The following is a 12,831-nucleotide window of genomic DNA, read 5'->3' as shown; positions in this document are numbered from 1 at the left end:
CCAGCCGCATCTGGCTATTGAGCCAGAGCAACCGAGGGATGGATTTGTAAGTTGTATTTAATTAAAATTCATTTAAATGTAAACTGCTGTGTGTGACTAGGAGTATTGTACTGAACAATACAGACCTAATACAAGAAAATCTGGCATAGATTGGATTCTAGAGAATAGTATGTCAACATTTAGCTTGTTGATTTTTTTAAATGTTTTCATCTTGCTCTTTTTTCATTATAATACTAAGAGTACTGTTTCTGTGTTTTCATCTATCCTTCTTTCACTCTGTACTTCCTTCCTATGCAGTCCTATTTAGTCCTAAGGTCCAAAATACAATCCTTAATTCAGTGATCCTGTTTCATAGCTAGCATCTAGATTTCTTATCTGAATTTACCTTGTTCTCTTGATAGCTCTTAGCAGCATAGTAGCAGGCCCCGTTGAACTTGAAGGCAAAAAGAACCAGCTTAAGACTGAAGGTATAAACCTATATTTAACTTTTTAAATATTGTTACTGTCACCTAAGATGAGGATCTTTTCCCTTTGTTTCAGTTAGCATGTGACTACACATGAGTTCTTTATTTAAACAGTAGAACGCCTCCCTTTATCTGATTGCAAAGACTAATCAGAATGACTGTTGGGGCAGCTGCTAACCCTCTATACTATAAAGGTTATGTGCAGTCACCCTTCTCTCTAACCATCATCCCCACCATCCCTAGGGACTTAACCAAAAATCCCTGTCCCATCTGTCACTCTCTGATCTCAAGGGAAATTTGAAAGCAACTACCAGTTGTGGTGGTTACACTGCTGTATATGATCTGTTAAAACTCACTGAATTGTATACATAATTGGGGGGTTAAAAAAAGGCAATTCCTTACTCTGAGAATGTTAATGTTAGGCAGCTACGTGATACAATTATTAAGTAAAATCCCTTTCTCTGTTTAAAAATCTGAATCTTCCCTACCCCCATGCCTTTCATTATTGTTCATAGATTGTGGTAAAACCATTAAGTCACTCAGTCATGTCCGACTCTCTTGCGACGCCATGGACTGTAGCCCACCAGGCTTCTCTGTCCATCAGATTCTCCAGGCAAGAATACTGGAGTGAGTTGCCATGCTCTCCTCCAGGGATTCAACTCACATCTCCTGCATTTGCAGGCAGGTTCTTTACCACTAGCGCCACCTGGGAACCCCAGAGAGATATATAACTAAATCACTTGGCTGTATACCTGAAACTAACACAACAGGGTAAATCAGCTATGTGTGTTTTAGTCACTAAGTCATGTCTGACTCTTGCGACCCCATGGACTGTAAGCCTGCCAGGGTTTTCTGCCCATGGGACTTTCCAGGCAAGAATACTGGAGTGGGTTGCCATTTCCTTCTCCAAAATCAACTAGACTCCAATATAAATTTTAAAAAAAGAATAAAGATTATCTCAGGTCCCAGAAATCAGTTTCTGATGCTCAGACCCTCTGAGTTTGTCTGGCAGTGGAGCTGCTTCCATTCAAGCCCCATATTCCCAGGGAAGCCCATAAAATTGTTTAGATACATTTTACATTCTGGATTTTAAATGCTTAAAATTCAAAAGGGACATGCTTCATCGTTGACCTTTGTTTATATATATTTGTGGTGGTCAGCCTGAGTAAGCATCAACTAGAGAGAAAAAATACGGCTTTCTCCTAAAACTTCTGAAAGTTTTCCAGAAATAAGTGAGTTTTATTCTTTAGGAACCTTTTCCTGATATGCCCCAGGAACCATTTTAAGAAGGAACAGATAAGCCCTTTAATCTGTTAGTTCCATGAACACTGTTTGTGTCCTGCAGAATTGTGACCTGTCTGGGTGTGACCTTCAAGAAGCCAACCTGCGGGGTTCCAACGTGAAGGGCGCCATCTTTGAAGAGATGCTGACACCACTACACATGTCACAGAGCGTCAGATGAGAGGCCTGGAGGGAGGAAGTTGCCGAAGACGACAAAAGTTTTCCTTATCACTCTTCTTTCTCCACCCACTCGGTTATCTAGAAGAAATAACACTGTAAGGGAATTAAAAAACATTTAGAGGATTATGCTTGTTCTCAGAGGTGCATAATGGGGAAAAAGTGACTTTTTTCCCCACATTCTGATTTTTAACAGAGAAGCACTCCTTCAGTAGATTTAGGGAAGCTAGATTAGATTGCTGCCTTTGGAGTGGAGTAGGGGGATTTGCCTGGTGGCCTTGCGACCAGGAATAAATAGTATCTATTATATTTGCTTTTAAATAGGCATGATGTTGAAATACCATCTGGGTTTGAAATGCATTTGAGGAATTTAATTTATGAAAAGCACAACATATGCAATTATATTTATTGACTCTCTAGATGCAGTATGGATATTTAAATTGTTGAACTTTACAATTTTGCAGAAGTTGTTCAGGTTTCTAAATAGCTTTAGTGGGGCCTCTCCTACTTTGAATACCTGTCACACCGTGTGAAGATGGTAAGATCAGACTCCCCAAGGCTCTCTTTTCAGGTTCATTTTAAGAATTTTTTTTTTTAAGTACAAAAGAGTAGCTAAATTAAAGAAACCGTGTTACTGATAGAGTGGCAGGAAAGAGACGTCATATATACATCGTCAGCTACATTTGCAGTGGAACTCTCTGGATGGTGAACAATTTACCTACAGCTTTTCACTGAGGTTTCAACTTACAATTTCATTCTAAACAAGTTCCACTCCATGCCAGCCCAGGCAATTTTATCTATTTACACTACTCGCTTAGTTTCCTCCCTGTACAGTCAAAACAAGCATAGGAAGAGAGTTGAAAACCAAAACCCCAAGGCGCATAATTAACATTCATTTAACTCAAATGCCAGATAAACAAGGCCAGCTTGGAAATAGGTGTGAAATCCAAACCCACTGCCATCAAAGCTATAAAATATGAATGAATATGGCAGATTCATCTTTTAGAAGTCAACAGAACTGCAGCTCTGACCCTACCGTGGGGAACAAAGAATTCTAAACTGACAGTTTGACCATAGTTATCAAAAAGCTTAAATGGAAATAAAGGTTTTCGGCTGGTTCCAAGATGGACTACCAATTCAGTCAGCACCTTGGTTCTTATAGTTCTGGTGTGTTGTCGTTTAATACATTTTAGCCTGGCTTCCTTGAGTCACTTGCTCTGCAGGGGCAGGGCCTGAACTTCCTTACCAGTAACTGGTGTGGCCTTATGTCGACCCCCAAGAGCAGGGATGTAAGCTGTGTCCAAATGGGTTCTGAATTCTCCAGACTCATCTGTGTGAGGCAAGGAATCGTTAAAAACCACTTTGTCTCCTGTGGGAGAATGACATGTCTTCAGTATTTACATAGCTTATTCTTCTATACATATGCAAAGCTTTCCTTAACAGTAAAGGGTACATATGCATAAGTGGGAGGAGATAGACCTTTACAGGTGAAGGAAAGCAACTTCAGAAATGAATTATTTTCTTTGCTTTATTATTTTTACCAAGACAGAGAAGTATTGTATTGAGAGATAATCTATTTTCATAATCAATATGTGCCTAAATTATATTTAAATCATTTCACTCTGTACTATATTTTCAATAATTAAAGAATGTGTTGTTCATCCACTTAAGGGTACCTCTGTAGACATAACCTAAACCTGCAGAAGAATCCGAAAGATCCAAACACAGTATGCTTAGAAAATGCAGATTTTGGATCTAATGTGTCCTGCATTAATAAATGATGTGAAATGTTGAAAAGGTGTTTCTTGTCTTGCTTTTGGAAATTAGAACTTTCCAAATTTACTTAATTTCTTCAGTATGCGTTTTAAGACCGGCCCGGAGGGTCTGTGTGAAAAAGAAGAAAGTGCCTTTAAACTTATTTCTTGAAGCATGATTATTTTATGATTCTCCTCTTAAAATCCACCATGCTAACAACACAGACATTTCATTAATGCTGACCAAAAAAGGCTGTCTTCTAGTAACTCATTTGTGTTACTCTTTAGCTGATGAACATTTTTACCTGTTAGCTTTGTTGGGTTTGTGAAATACATTGTTCCTAAAGTGTTCTTGCCTGACAACCAGGAGAAAGAAGTTTAAGCAGGAAAGAACATTTCAAAACTCCCATTAACCCTTGCAGTGAAACATGATTGTACACACAGGTTTAAAACACAGTTGTTTGGGGAGGGGCGGGAAAGTCTAGAAAAGGGTTTTAAACTAGATAAGCTAATGATCTACATTGAGAAAATTTGTACTCATGTACCTGTTTAGAGCAATATGTATTATGCTGTAATAGTCTTTTAGCTGTAATTTCAAAGCAATGAAATATTGTATATTCATTTTCTTACAAAGTTTACCATCATAAATCAAGAGTTGGGGTATTTTCTCCAACTGTTCATTTTATGAATTGGCAATAAATCTACTCCTAGTCAACTTTAATCTTTAATATATGAAAAACCCTAGTAGTTTTTTAAATCTCCAAGGAAATATTGTCTTTAAAAGGTACAACTCTACAAGGAAAAGCAGTTATTATTTTTCACAAAGTACCTTATGCAAGGATTAATTATCTGAAACCCTGTCACAACCTTAGATATGTCAGCAGGAGTTCATGAGTCCTTCCTGCTGAGATTTTACATTAGGACAAAGAAGGTTTCCATCTGTCATTCAGCAAGATTGTGTGTGTTGTATTCATTCGCTCAGTTGTGTCTGACTTTGTGACCCCATGGACTCCTCTGTCCATGGGCTACCCAGGCAAGAATATTGGAGTGGGTTGCCATTTACTCCTCCGGGGGATCTTCCCAAGCCAGGGATCAAACCCACGTCTTTTGCTTCTCCTGCACTGGGAGGTAGATTCTTTACCACTAGTTCTACCTACTAAATCATTGTTACATTTTAGTAATTTTGAGGTGCTTTTTTTAAATGCTAAAAAAAAAAGCCATTTTCCCTTTATAGAGAGCCATACTTTAAAATTTAGGAGATTTCTAAATTTAGGGGGAAAAAATGTTTAAGGGTAAAATTCAATTATTTAAATCCTATTTACTAAATTCAGCTTCATGGCAAATTGATCTGTCGTTGGAACTGTGACAAGGATCAGTTTGTCACCAAACCTCCACATTCTATTAATTGTATATTTGTTTGATACCCGATTTGGTGCTGTAGAAAATAAACAAGTTTGGCCTTTGCCCTTGAGATCTATGACAATGCTAAGGCAGGTTTCAAGGGCATGACGCATAGTGAAGGAATTCACAGACCATGTGGCTGCATTCATCTAAAAATTTCAAAGCATTTTTCCAAGACTGAATATCAACTGACGGAAATTGGCTACCAGTAATCCAGGGAAGCTTAACCAGGGACAAAAGATTAACATGACAAGGGTCAAAGCCTCAACTCCCCTTTCATTAGTCTCAACCAAAGACACATCTGCTTCAGCAATACTGTTACAAGCACATCACACCTTAAACAGCATCCATCGTTCAAACAAAATGGACTCTTGTTGAAAACCAGCCTCTCATACCTTCATAGGGAGATGAGGTTCCATTCCTCCATGTCAGAATGGCACTTAAATTATTCAAAGTGTCTAAATGAGATAAAGTCAATCACTTACATTCTATTTTTAATTCCCCCTAGATTTGCAATTAAAGTTCATCCTCTTCTCTACCCTATCACAGATCTGACAACCTCCACAGAGGTAGCCGGGCAAAGAAGTTTATTTGCGTGGACCAACATTGCTTTTTATGCCAAATTCTTGTAGATGTAATTAATTATTTCCAGATAACACTGGGCAACAGCTGACTGATCTAGCATCCTACTCAAGGAGAAATTTCCAATCTTAACTCTAAAGTGAATACACATCCAGTTATTTTGAAACAATTTACTGCTTAGCGAATGTAACAGACCTTCATCCAACTGGACATGAAGATTTCATTCTAAGTCAGTTAAAACACATCTTTGATGCAGAAGAGGAAACAGATCTGATCAGGTTAAAAGGTCCTTACCTTTTGTTCATTCATTCCAATCTATTGAATGCTGACTAAATGCTGCTGCTGCTGCTGCTAAGTCGCTTCAGTTGTGTCCGACTCTGCGCAACCCCATAGACGGCAGCCCACCAGGCTCCCCTGTCCCTAGGATTCTCCAGGCAATGCTGGGGACTTACTAACAGATGTTTAAATAAGATGCGATCTTTGAGTATCATGACTTTTAAATTAGGAGAAGATAATCATGTATTCAAATAAATATAATAAAGAGTAATGGTTCTCTTTTTAAAATGCTTTTACTGTGTAAATATAACGTCCATTAGCTCACTTCTGGGGTGCAATGTCTATCTCTGAAATTTAGATCATGAGATCTGCTTTGCAGGGCTGTGATAATGAGCAAGGTTAGCGTCATTCACATGCCATATTATCTCTCATCTTTGTACTCCCATGACCTTTAGCATAGGCATTTGTGTCTTTTAACTCAATAACCATCTACTGAAATGAGCTGAACCTCTGGCTGGTTATTTTTGCACTTAGCACATTCAAACTGCAACATGCCTCCTTAACTTTTTGATACTGTAGAAGGCTTGCAAGAAAGACAACGTGGTGTATATACAGGATGGAATACTACTTCGCCATAAAAAAGAACAGAATAATACCATTTGCAGCAACATGGAAGGACCTAGAGATTATCATACAAAGTAAACTAGACAAAAACATCATAGGCTGTTGTTTATATGTGAGATCTCAAACACGATACAAATGAGCTTATTTACAAAACTGAAATAGAATCCGAGACATAGAAAACACATTTAGGGTTACCAGAGGAAAAAGGAGGGGGATAAATGAGTTTGGGATCAGCAGATGATACATATTACTATATATAAAACATAAACAACAAGGACACACTGTATAGCACAGGGAACTACACTCAGTATTTTGTAATAACCTATAAGGGAAAAGCACCTGAAAAAGAACATATGTATATATATTTGCTGTACACCTGAAACTAACACAACATTGTAAGTCAACAATACTCCAATTTTTAAAAATAAAGAGACTTACCCGGTGGTCCAGCAGTTGAGATTCCACACTTCCACTGGAGAGGGTGCGAGTTCGATCCCTGGTTGGGGAATTAAGATCCTGCATGATGGGGCCAAAAAAGTTAAATAAATAGACCTGCTGTATACGCAGGGAACTCTACCCAATACTCTGTAATGACCTATGAGGGAGGAGAGTTGGGAGAGAGAGAGTGGGTATATGTATGTGTGGGGCTGGTTCTCTTTGCTGTACAACAGAGGGTAACAAGCCTTGTTGATCAACTACGCTCAGATAAAAATTTTAAAAAATAATAGTCAAAGAAGAAACCTGGAGGGTAAAAGACTAGGGGATTTCCAAACTCCTACCATCTACTTTAGCAATTCTGTATGGGTTTGGGACAGTACCAATACTCACTTCTTATTCCTTATAACTCAGCTCATTTTACACATGGGGAATCTAAGAGCTGAGAGCTGCTCCTATACATCCTGACTATACAATTACTATTACATGGGCTCCTTAGTGACAGTTTCCATGTGTGCCATTTAGCATGACTTAGTCTAAGACCGCTATTTTCCTTGAACTCTTGACTGGCCTGTCAGTTTCCTCAAGGGAACTCTACCTAGCTAGATTTTAATCTCTTGAATTGTGGCCTCGACTATAAAAGTCTTAGGTGAGATTTTAATGGCCAAGATTTAACTAAATTTAACAGATACACCAGTGGGTGTTCCAATTATATACACCATTAAGGGCTTGATGTGAGGCTTTAAGAAATTACTATTAAAAAAAGAAAAAAAAACACAGTCTATGTGCAATGCAGTTTACCAGTGGGGAAGATTTCAGTGTCTTGGAAAAGTTTCATATAAAAAGGAAGCTAGAAAAGTGAACAGTCAGATTCAACACACTTCAAAGGAAGCTTGAGATTTGGGGGACTCTCTGCTCTCAAACAGGTAAAATGCTTTGTATTTCTAGCACTTTTGTTTAGACTGCGTGCTATTGTCTATCTATAGGGCATTTTATACCCTAAGGGCTTAAGGCCAGGTGTGGTGTCTATAGAAGCCTTGACCTTCTTGGTCCTTGTCACCTCCAGCCATAGAGCTCCAGCCTGTGGGGAACTGCAAGAGCTCATCAACCAATATTTGGTTCTGTCTTTAGCTTCTTCCCCACCAATGGAAATTTAATCTGTGAGAATTCCACATGTCATCAGATGGCTGAAGGCCGCTGTGGCCAGGGAGGCAGCTGGTCTGGGACTCGGAGCTTTGAAAAGTGTGAGGTCCTCTCTCGTGCTCACAGATGGTCCAGTCAGCGTCCATGTGGAGGACCAAAGGACACACACTCAGCAAAATGCAATTAGCACCACAGGGTAACCATTTAATGTCAAGCAACTTTTATTAGCCAGAGACTTCTAGTCGGAGCCACTTTTCAGAGCAGATAGCCCAATTTTCTTTATCTCAGGAAAGAATCTCAATCACAGGGGGAGAAAGTACTAAGGTAAAAAGTGAATTTGATAAAGGTGGAATCCTGAGGTTTGGATAAGCAAATAAATAATAAAAATCAGAACAGTTTAATTCTGAAAAGTACTCAACATGTTAAAGGACTGTTAAAGTACTTTTATGTGAAAACTGTAGATCACTCCCACTTTCGTCTTCTGCGGGGTGAGTGACCCCAGTGTTAGGATTTTCACCAAAGAGGTCTTTGCTTAACCCAGTCTGGGTCTATTTTTATCACTGTGTTGATATTCCTCAGAATGAAGCCGACTCCCAAACTTCTAGCTGGATTAATCCTGCTGATTCTCTGTGTGGTGGGTTGCTCTGGTCAACACTGGTCCTATGGGCTGCGCCCTGGAGGAAAGAGAAATGCTGAGAACGTGATTGATTCTTTCCAAGAGGTAAGTCCCTCTCAACTTCAAAATGAGACGTGGCTTATGTGATCCAACTGAAGGATACTAAAATCCTTTGTGTGCCCAAGTGTGCTATGGATTCTTGCCCTTGACCCAGGTTCTTGGGGAGATAGGCACTTCCCAAGTCAAGCCCCATTCCTGCTTTAATTCGGACAGAGACCAGTGGAACAAAGAACAGGAATGATTCCAGAGGAAAAGGTGCAAAGGAGCAAGCTATACTCTAAGGATACAGAATCACCAAAAGACCTAGAAACAATAAGGCTTCTCAGGTGGCTCAGTGGTAAAGAATCATCTGCCTGTAATGCAGGAGACCTGGGTTCCATCTCTGGGTCAGGAAGATCCCCTGGAGGAGGAAATGGCAACCCACTCCAATATTCTTGCCTGGAGAATCCTATGGACATAGGAGTCTGGCAAGCTACAGTCCATGGGGTTGCAAAGAGGCGGACATGACTGAAGTGACTTAGCACATGCACAGTATGAAATAAAGAAGCCCAGAATCCTCTCCACAGACTATTTGTGAAGCAATTCTCTATTAACTATGACATATTTAGTAAAAACTAGAAAATTAGAACAATCCTAGTCATAACTCTAAGCTCTTGTATTTTTTTGTATACCTTCTCCTTGTGAGGTTCAAAGTACTTCATTTTCATCACTTCTAGGAAGAAAAATATTCTCTCTCCTTACTATGGCCTCCGGAGCTGCACACCAATCTATAAAAGTGTCTGACAGTATCCCATAAAAAAAATTTAAAAATCCTACATGTTGCATGGTGCAGCCAGAAAATAAAAAAACATTAACATTTTTTAAAAGGAGAATTGAAAAAAAGTCCCCATCCCAACTCGCAACTTTCTCAGTCCCACAGTCCCCTGACTTCACCTTCCACATACAATTTTTGGTGGAAACGAAAAATCCCATTTCATTTCTTTACCTCCATCTTCAATAATCTTTATTCGCAGATAGCCAAGGAGGTCGATCAGCCAGTAGAACCTAAGTGCTGTGGGTGCATTGTTCACCAGTCCCATTCTCCTCTGAGGGACCTGAAGGCAGCTCTGGTGAGTTACAATGTTAACAACATGGAGCTTTAGAGATGGATGGGTCCTGGGTACCACCTCTTTGGTCATCCTCTTAGGACAACTCCCTCTCAGCCACTGCAGGGCTTACCTTCCTGACGGCCTGAATTCCTCTTGTACTGGGCCCTTGTCATTTCTTAACACCCTTTCTCAGTGGTTACACAGTACTAATGGCCGGAACCTTGTTTCATTTCTTAAATTGAAATCTCTTTGCAAACTGTGTCCACTAATCTCAGCTCTGGCTTAGGAATGACTGACAAATTTCTTTCCATAGCTACCTGTCAGTGCTTCAAGTATATTCATCAAACTCTCTAGATTATTCTCCTCTAGGCTAATCCACACTTTTCCACCAAATTCTTCAAGAGTTCTTGGTATAACATGGTTTTCTCCGGGAAATGTAGAAATCAAAAATGGTGCGCTACAGAATTTTCTTTCTTTTTGGAATAAAAAATCCCCAACTGATCAATTTACAATTCAGAGCTACAGATTTGATTTCTGGTTTTCTGATTGGACAAACCAGTTTCCAAATTCCCACCCTAAATGGAAATCTACTAACTCAATGTAGGTTTTTTATTTAAAAAAAAAAAAAAATATATATATATATATGGACTTGAATATAGAAGTTGAATCCTGAATTCAATATTGATATTCTCTGAGCAATTGGGTCCACTTATTTGCAGCAGTTAGAAGGCATTACAGGCTTTCCTGGTGGCTCAGATGGTGTAGAATCTATCTGCAGTGTGGGAGACCTGGGTTCAATCCCTGGGTTGGGAAGATCCCCTGGAGAAGGGCATGGCAACCCCCTCCAGTATTCTTGCCTGGATAATTCTATGGAGAAAGCATTACAGTTGACTTTCAGTTATGGCCAGGAACAGAGAAAGCCTGAAAACATCACATCTGCAGATGAGTGACAGGACAAAGAAAAAGTGGACAGGGACTTCCCCGGTGGTCCAGTGGCTAAGGCTCCATGCTCCCAATGCAGAGGGCCCAGGTTCAATCCCTGGTCAGAGAACTAGGTCCCACATGCCGCAACTAAGACCAGGTACAGCCAAATAAATTTTTTAAAATAAATCAGTAAAATGTAAAAACCACTCTTTTAAAAAAAAGTGGACAAATATCTTTATTTCCTTTTTTTCAATTCTACTTACCTCATGATAAAATAAAAGCAAGCTGTGACATTTTCTGAATATGACACTAGAAAGAATTGAGGCAAAGACTGGATTAATAATAGATGAACAAGTCAAAAGACAGACTTCTCTTTCACCTCTGTCCTCACACCCTATACTTAGAAACAATGTATTAATAGATCTTATGTTTATTTGATTCATAAAGCATGATCCAGCTCTCTAGCACTTTTTAGTGTGAAAAAAACAAATGGATCTATTATTTAAATATCAATATTTAAAAAAATTTAAATGTCAAAAAAAGTTGACATTCAGCTCAGAAAATCAACTTTGATATATTTATTACTGATTTATTTTTCAGGAAAGTCTGATTGAAGAGGAAACTGGGCAGAGGAAGATATAAATCCACAGGACCAGAAAAACTGATAACACTGAAGTATAATTCTGATTTTGAAATCTGTGACCCATTTAACGTCTGTAAATTGTGTGAATTTCAGAAATTCTTACACCAGGTTGCATGGATTTCATGATGGAAGTGCTCGTATTGGGAATAAAATGGCATAAATGTTAAGTCTTTCTCTAACTCAGAACTCTGGTGTGGGAGGGCCATGGTAAGCCTCCATGCATACTAGTGTGTTAAGTCACTGAAGTCCTGTCCAGCTCTTTGTGACCCTATGGACTGTAGCCCACCATGCTCCTCTGTCCAAAGGATTCTCCAGGCAAGAATACTGGAGTATGTTGCCAGGTCCGCCTCCAGGGGATCTTCCTGACTCAGGGATTCAACAAGTGTTTCTTATGTCTCCTGCACTGGCAGGCAGGTTTTTTACCACTAGTGCCACCCGGGAAGCCCACAAGCCTCCAAGGGCGTGCTTCTCAATGTGTTCACAGCGTGGGAGGCGGGGGTGCAGAGAAGAGGAAATAACACAAAGGCCATGTTATTGCTGACTCAAGGAATCACATGGCTCCCTTCCTCCCCCATTCCCACCACCACCCTGCACTCACAGGACAATCGCTCTAAGCCCAATACCAACTCAGTCCAGTTTTCTATGGGGTGAAAGCTTTCTCTCTGACCTACAGAAGTTAGATGGGGCCAAGGCCAAAGTTTCCCCACTCACCCCCAGATTGTCTCCAATCCCTTTGTAAGTCAACCAGAGCCTGGGAGAGGCCTCGGGGAAATGAGGCCTCACTGGGCTCCTGGTCCAATGATCCTTTGGGCTCCATTTGGTCCCTCTAGGTTCATCAGAGCAAGAGGTGCATAATAAGGTTTGGACCAAACCCTAAAAATAGTACTGTTCCCTTGTCTGATTTTTCTGATTATTTCAGTTCAGAAACACATGGATTATAGTCAGTTGAAGACAGGTGTCAGGTGTTCTCTTGTCCCCTGGTCAAACAGCACTGGCACCATTCATTCTCCAGAATTGACTACCTATAATCAGTTCAGTTCAGTCACTCAGTTGTGTCCAACTCTTTGCGACCCCATGAATCACAGCACGCCAGGCCTCCCTGTCCATCACCAAATCCCAGAGTTCACTCAGACTCATGTCCATCGAGTCAGTGATGCCATCCAGCCATCTCATCCTCTGTCGTCCCCTTCTCCTCCTGCCCCCAATCCCTTCCAGCATCAGAGTCTTTTCCAATGAGTCAACTCTTTGGAGTTGACAAAGTACTGGAGTTTCAGCTTTAGCATCAGTCCTTCCAAAGAAATCCTAGGGCTGATCTCCTTCAGAATGGACTGGTTGGATCTCCTTGAAGTCTAAGGGAATCTCA

General features: G+C 40.0%; 2 protein-coding genes across 5 annotated transcripts in view; both read left to right on the top strand.

The window, feature by feature from the left end:
- KCTD9 (potassium channel tetramerization domain containing 9) overlaps positions 1-3,719 on the top strand; it is an 81,792-nt gene extending 78,073 nt beyond the window's left edge. For all 4 annotated transcript variants that reach the window (XM_086416484.1, XM_086416485.1, XM_086416482.1 and 1 more), the window contains one exon: positions 1,810-3,719. In XM_086416484.1, coding sequence (XP_086272610.1) covers positions 1,810-1,926 — 117 coding nt within the window. In that variant the 3' untranslated portion in view covers positions 1,927-3,719. The remainder of the gene's footprint in view (positions 1-1,809) is intronic.
- A 4,627-nt stretch (positions 3,720-8,346) lies between these two features.
- GNRH1 (gonadotropin releasing hormone 1) lies at positions 8,347-11,635 on the top strand. Its single transcript, XM_086416505.1, has 3 exons — positions 8,347-8,858; positions 9,827-9,922; positions 11,426-11,635. Exons 1-3 carry the CDS (start codon positions 8,718-8,720, stop codon positions 11,465-11,467), a joined length of 279 nt encoding a protein of 92 aa, XP_086272631.1. The 5' UTR covers positions 8,347-8,717; the 3' UTR covers positions 11,468-11,635.
- Positions 11,636-12,831: the final 1,196 nt, after the last annotated feature.

Source organism: Bos grunniens, chromosome 8, assembly GCF_055505025.1.
Source record: "Bos grunniens cultivar Pamir isolate PY7600 chromosome 8, Bosgru_T2T1.0, whole genome shotgun sequence".
Classification (NCBI taxonomy): Eukaryota; Metazoa; Chordata; class Mammalia; order Artiodactyla; family Bovidae; genus Bos; species Bos grunniens.
This window is presented reverse-complemented; position numbering and strand designations above follow the sequence as displayed.